The following is a 6,860-nucleotide window of genomic DNA, read 5'->3' as shown; positions in this document are numbered from 1 at the left end:
GGGGAGGAACAACTGACTGTATCAGTACAGGCTGGGGGATGAGCTGCTGGAAAGGAGCTCTGTGGAGAAGGACCTGGGGGTCCTGGTTGATGACGGGTTGGCCATGAGCCAGCAGTGTGCACTGGTGGCTAAGAGAGCCAGTGGGATCCTGGGATGCATCAGGAAGAGTGTGTCCAGCAGGTCGAAGGAAGTGATCCTCCCCCTCTACTCTGCATTGGTCAGGCCCCACCTGGACTACTGTGTCCAGTTCTGGGCTCCCTGGTATAAAAAAGACAGGGACCTTCTGGAGAGAGTCCAGAGAAGGGCAACAAAGATGATTAGGGGCCTGGAACATCTCCCCTATGAGGAAAGGCTGAGTGAGCTGGGTCTGTTCAGCCTGGAGAAAAGAAGGCTTAGGGGGGACCTAAATATCTTAGACTTGGGATGCAGGGGGAATTGGCCAGCCCGTTTTCAGTGCTCTGTGGGGACAGGACTAGGGGCAATGGCTGTAAGCTGGAGCATAGGAAGTTCCGCACCAACATGCGGAAGAACTTTTTACAGTGAGGGTGACGGAGCAGTGGAATAGGCTGCCCAGGGAGGTGGTGGAGTCTCCTTCTCTGGAGATATTCAAGTCTCGTCAGGATGCCCATCTGTGTAAAGTGAGATAAGGAGCCTGCTTTGGCAGGGGGGTTGGGCCCGATGATCTCTTGAGGTCCCTTCCAACCCCTAAGATTCTGTGATTCTGTGACTTGGTGGGGAAAAGGGGAGATTTAGGGGAGTAATAGGGTGCTGTACTTTCCAGCTATATCAGCATTCACATTTCATTGAGTGTATGGGGGTGTTGGGGGACACCTAGGGGGGCTGGGAGATTAAGATAGGCCTGGGGAGTGAGGGGGGTACCCATGTGTGTGTGAGGGACCCTGGGAGCAACAATAGAAGTAATGGGGGGGTATGTGGGGTAAAGGTGGTTTGAGGGAGATAAGGGGGGTGTTAGGGAGACACCAGGGTTCCTTTGAAAGGTTAAGTGTAGGCTGTGGGGCTGGTTAAGGCATAGGGGGGCACCCATGATTGCCAAAGGGAAGCATAGGAGGGCATTAGGGTGGTGTTTTGGTGACATATGTGGGGTACACAAGGTTTTGGGGACCGTCCAGCTTCAGGACAGCTCTGAGCTGTGAGGTCTGAGCTGTGTGGGTTGGTGAGAACCTGCCCTGTGCAGCACCAGTTTGTGTATTTTGCTACAAAGTCCTATTGTTGCTATTGCTTCTCTCTCTCTGTTGTCCCAGTAACTTGTTCTTATCCCAACCTGTGAGATTGGGTGTTTTTTGGTTTCCTTTTCCATCCCTCCCCTCCGCCCCGTTACCCCCCACACCCTCTTAGGGAGAGAGCGGCTGCGGCGCTCGGGCCTCGGCTGGGGAGAAACCAGGACAAAAGGTTCCAACACAACCCCTGCACATCAAGGCTGAGACATGAGGGGTGGAGAACAGGCTGCTAGGGGAAGACTTTGGGCATTGCAGGGGATGCCGTAGCAGGCAGAGGTGTTGAACAGGGATCTGGCCCTGAGCACATTGGGCTGCACCTGGAAGAGCGTGGCCACCCAGACCATTACTGTGCATCTGGACTCAGTGCTGGTGTGGACATCTCTGGAGCAGTCAGTCCCAGAGTGGGGCTCCCTCACCTGGAGGAGTGGGGAGGAATTCTCACATAGGAAGGGAAACACTGATGAGATAGAGGGGAAAAACATGCCTGGACGATGTCAAACGTGTCTCTTCAAGTCATTTTCATTAAAGAACCCAGGACATCTACAACTACCTGGATTTTAGTCAGGTCTTTAATGATGAACAGATCAAAGGAATATTACAACAAGGGACATTTTAACTTCACAGGTATTTTCTGGCATGGCTCAGTTGATAGAAGAAGTGACAGCAGCTTCCTGGGATGGATATCAGTCTCCTAAGGAGATCTGGACAGGCAGGAAAAGCAGTCTCTTCAGATCCAACCCTGTCTGAAGAACCTTGCTCTTCCCTAAGCCCGGCAGATCCCTCAATGTCCTCCTGGGACTCCCAACACTTCTTCTGGCTTCAACTCTGCTCACAGGCATGGACAGTTTTCTCTGACAACAAACAGCAGTTCAACATGATGCGATTTAACAAACATGAAATCTCTCTCCTCAGCTGCCTCCTACGGCCAAGCAGCATGTGAAGGGGGTCAGCTTTCAGAGGAGACTCAGAAAGGTCACTTATCAACAGACCGAACTTCTGACAGAACAGTTCATTGGAATTCTGAAAGATGGGATGTTTCCAACTCTCTGAAAATCAAAGAAGAAACCAGAGAGCTGAGCAGCATCTGAATGACTAAAGAGCAAGTGGAGGTGGAAACCAGTGATCAAAGTGAAGTTCATACATCCAGCCAGTCTACTGAAAAGATGTCCTTAGGATTGGCTGTGCCATCAGGAGAGGTGGAAACACCTGAATGACCAGGGAGCTGAAAGAGACAGACTGGTGATGATGCAGGTACAGGGGAGGGGAAGTGTTTCTTCTGCTGTCATGTCTGAGTCAAACAAGACCAGGAGATACTGCATGAGGAATGGGATGAACGTGTTATTACATCAGAGACAAAGTAGAAGGAAAAAGCCCCACAGCACCTAAAAGTCCCTACCAAATACAGACTGGTCCTAATGTGAGTTACATGACCAGTGATATGCAGAAGAAGATGAGATGGCTTTTGCTGCTTAGAAACATCCAGTCATCAGTTTCCACACGGCATCCTTGAGCTCCTGGTTCCTCATGCTGTAGATGAGGGGGTTGACTACTGGTGGAAACACTGAGTAAAGAAATGCCAGTACCAGGTCCAGAAGTAGCGTGGAGATGGAGGGGGGCTTCAGGTATACAAACAAACTGGTGAAAATAAACAGGGAGACCACTACCAAGAGAGGGAGGCAGGTGGAAAAGGCTTTGTGCCGTCCCTGCTGCGAGGGGATCCTCAGCACAGCCCTGAAGATCTGCACATAGGACACCACAATGAACACAAAACAACCAAAAGCAAAACAAACACTGACCACAGTGAGTCCAATTTCCCTGAGGTAGGCATCTGAGCAGGAGAGCTTGAGGATCTGGGGGACTTCACAGAAGAATTGATCAACAGCACTGCCATGGCAGAGGGGCAGTGAAAATGTACTGGCTGTGTGCAGCACAGCATTGAGAAACCCAGTGCCCCAGGCAGCTGCTGCCATGTGGACACAAGCTCTGCTGCCCAGCAGGGTCCTGTAGTGCAGGGGGTGGCAGATGGCAACGTAGCGGTCATAGGCCATGACTGTGAGAAGACAGAACTCTGTGGAGAATAAAAATGTAAAGAAAAAGAGTTGAGCCACACATCCTGTGTAGGAAATGGCCCTGGTGTCCCACAAGGAATTGGCCATGGATTTGGGAACAGTGGTGGAGATGCAGCCAAGGTCAGTAACCGAGAGGTTGAGGAGGAAGAAGTACATGGGGGTGTGGAGGTGGTGGTCACAGGCTATGGTGATGATGATGAGGCCATTGCCCAGGACAGCAGCCAGGTAGATGCCCATGAAGAGCCAGAAGTGCAGGAGCTGCAGCTCCCGTGTGTCTGCAAAGGGCAGGAGGAGGAACTGGCTGATGGAGCTGCTGTTGGACATCTGCTGCTGCCAAGTGTGGAGACCTATCCAAGGAGGAAAAGGCACAGTGAGAAGTTAGGCAACTCTTCTATGAGGAAAACCTCTTCCATTTCACTTTGACTTTCTGGATTCAGGATGACTTTTGTCAGGTCTCTTTTGGCAGAAAATTCAAACCAAAGTCCCTTTACCTGGAGTAGAAAATGCATCCTTGGTGTTCTTGAAAAGTGTCTGGGAATTTGCCAGGGATCCGCTGGAGCTGGGAGCAAACCTGTCGTACACAGCACACTTGGACAGCAGAAGGACCCTACACTGTCCTTCCATGGGTCACACATTCGACCCAGAGCTTGTTTGTGCACCAACGCGGATGGAAGCCCAACAGGCAGGCTGAGTGCTGACCCTCCTAGGAGCAGGGTCCCTACCCCAGCACACAGCCATCGTGGCAGAGGTAAAGTACTGGGCACCCCTGGGTGCACACGCTGCTTCACACCTCTGCAGCCATGCCCAGGAGAAGACAGATGTCCTGCCCTGTCCCTCTGATGGGGCAGAAGAACATCCCTTCCATGCAGCGCTTTCTGGTCCTAGAGAGAACCTGTCCTCCTGACAGACCCCACACACTGCCCCATGTCCCAGCTTTAGGAGATGCCTCCAGGAACAGAACCTGCATTGCCCTGCACCCACAGACATACCAGGGAGAGGCTGTGGAGATTTCTCCTCCAGTGAGCTCTCAGCATCCATCAGCTCTCTCAGCCTCACAGGTCTCCCCTTGATGCCTACAGGCAGTGTCCCCAGCCCTGTGCACTCGGCAGAGGAGCTGCTCCTGGCAGAGCTGTCTCTTGTCAGAGCTGCTGGGTTGCAGTGAGCTCCCTCCATCCCAGGAGCCCAGCCCAGCTCACAGCAGAGGAGCAGGCGAATACGTCACATACTCCATTCCCCAGAGTGTCCTGTGAGGTGTCCCTGGAGCTCCAAGTAACTAACTTGGAAAGACACTAAGTCTTCATTGCCTTTCCCTTCTCCCTTGGCTGGGGAGAAATCCTTCTGTCCAGCAGAGTCCTTTCTGCTGATCAAACCAGAGCTGGGTGGAAGAATCACCATTCCCTGTCTCCCCATCAGACAGGACCCCCTGGTAGCTACAGGAGGGGGACTCTTCCCCCTGTGAGAGTCACTCCAGACCCCTCATCCTTGCTTTGCAGCCCTGGGGTGGAAGGGGACGCAGCTCTGACCTATGACTGCCACAAACCCATTGCAGCTGGGATTCCTCTTGCCCCAGTTTCTGTGGCACAAAAATCAAAACCTTCTGCCATAGAGCTGCTGTTTCCAGCTCCCATGGGAATTACTGGGAGCAGAGGCAAGTTTCCAAGATCCCCTTCTCCAAGAGAGTGGACTTCATCTGATGGAAACTGTGTGTCATCCCCATTCGCCTATACCCATAACTGAAGACCAGGAGTGACTCTTTGGGAACTCATGGGAGAGGCTTCTGCTCCTCAGGCACACCTGGGAGTTTGTGAGACAATTCAAGATTGTAGTTTTCCTTGTTATAAATCTCTCCTCACTCCTGTCTTTTACTTCTGAAAACGCTTTCCCATACCCAGAGTCAGCAGATTTCCAACAGCAGCTCCATCAGCCAGTTCCTCCTCCTGCTCTTTGCAGACACACGGGAGCTGCAGCTCCTGCACTTCTGGCTCTTCCTGGGCATCTACCTGGCTGCTCTACTGGGCAAGATTTTAATGATCGTTATTGTAGCCTACGACCATTGACTCCACATGCCCATGTACTTCTTCCTCTTCAACCTCTTGATAAAGAGAGTTGACACAGGTGCTCACCGAAGCTGCTCTACCACTCGCCTTCCTCTGCTACATAAGGGAAAGAAGATGTAATGAAAGGTCAAGATAAGGACAGGGATAGATCATGCAGTGGTCACCCTCCTGAGTTACTCTCAATAAACCAATATAATTCATTACCCAATCAAATAGTGAAGAGGAATGAGAAAGAAAACAATAATTAAGACACCCACCCACATCCCTCCCTGTTTTTCCCAGGGTCCACTCCTTCTCTAATTCTCTCCTTCCTCTAACTGAGCAGCACAGGAGGATGGGGAATGGGCATTGGGGTCAGTTCATCACACATTGTCTCGGCCGCTCCTTCCCCCTCATGGGAGGACTCCTCACAGTCTCCCCTTGCTCCAGCATTGGGTCCCACCCATGGCAGACAGTCCTCCAGGAACCCCTCCAAGTTCTTCCCACAGAGCTTCAGAACATCACCAGCTGCTCCAGGGTGGGTCACTTTAATGGGGTGCCGTCCCACAGCAACAGACTGCTCCAGCCTGGGTCCTCCACAGCCTGTCAGCAAACCTGCTCCAGCACAGGCTTCCTATGAGGTCACAGACTCCTTCAGGTGTCTGCACCTGCCTGAGCATGGGAATGTCTACAGGCTGCATGTAGAATCACTGTTCCACATCATCCAGCATGGGCTGAGGGGGTCCAGCCTCATTCACCATGGTCTTCTCCACGGGCTGCAGGGGAATCTCTGCTGTGGGGCTTGGAGGACCTTCTCCCCCTACAACAGTGATCTTGTTGTCCGCAAAGTTCCTTATAGATTCTTGCTCTTTTACCTGACAGCAAAAAGTAGCAGATAATTTTTAATTTCTTATTAAATATATTGTCACAGCAAATATATTTTCACTCCCCCTCTGCCATGGCAATGCTGCTGACCAGTTCTTCTGATAAATCCCCCAGATCCTCAACCTCTCTTGCTCATGGGCCACACTCAGGGAAATTGTGGCCAGAGCTTGTTTTGCTTTTGGTTGTTTTGTGTTCATTGTGGTGTCCGATGTGCAGATCTTCAGGGCTGTGCTGAGGATCCCCTCGGAGTAGGGATGTCACAAAGCCTTTTCCACCTGCCTTCCTTACATGTGAATGGACTCCTTCTTTGTCAGCACTGACATGTTTGCCTACCTGACGCCCCTCTCAATCTCCTCCCTATTTACAGATTCACTGATTCACAAAAGGAAGGGGCCTCCAGAGATCATCAAGTGCAAGCCCCCCCTTCAAAAGCAGGGTCCTCGGATGGGTTGGACAGGTCGGCATCCAAATGGGTCTTGAATATCTCCAGAGAAAGAGACTCTACAACCCTCTCAGCAGACTGTCCCAGGGCTCTGTCACCATCACTGTGAAAATTTCTTCCGCATTTTGGTGTGGAATTTCCTGTGCTCCAACTTGGAGCCATTGGCCCCTGTCCAGTCTCCACAGACCAC

General features: G+C 51.7%; 1 protein-coding gene across 1 annotated transcript; it reads right to left on the bottom strand.

Moving 5' to 3' along the window:
- Positions 1 to 2,707: 2,707 nt before the first annotated feature.
- Positions 2,708 to 3,544, bottom strand: LOC311199948 (olfactory receptor 14A16-like; the record flags this gene model as incomplete). The annotated part of the gene is made up of 1 exon (XM_084274103.1): positions 2,708 to 3,544. The coding sequence occupies one exon, from the start codon at positions 3,542 to 3,544 to the stop codon at positions 2,708 to 2,710; it is 837 nt and encodes a 278-aa protein (XP_084130229.1).
- Between the last annotated feature and the right edge of the window lie 3,316 nt (positions 3,545 to 6,860).

The sequence above is a fragment of the Gallinula chloropus genome, assembly GCF_964237585.1.
Source record: "Gallinula chloropus genome assembly, chromosome: 22".
Lineage (NCBI taxonomy): Eukaryota > Metazoa > Chordata > Aves > Gruiformes > Rallidae > Gallinula > Gallinula chloropus.
Note: the sequence above shows the minus strand (reverse complement) of the source record. Positions and strands in the feature narration are given on the sequence as shown.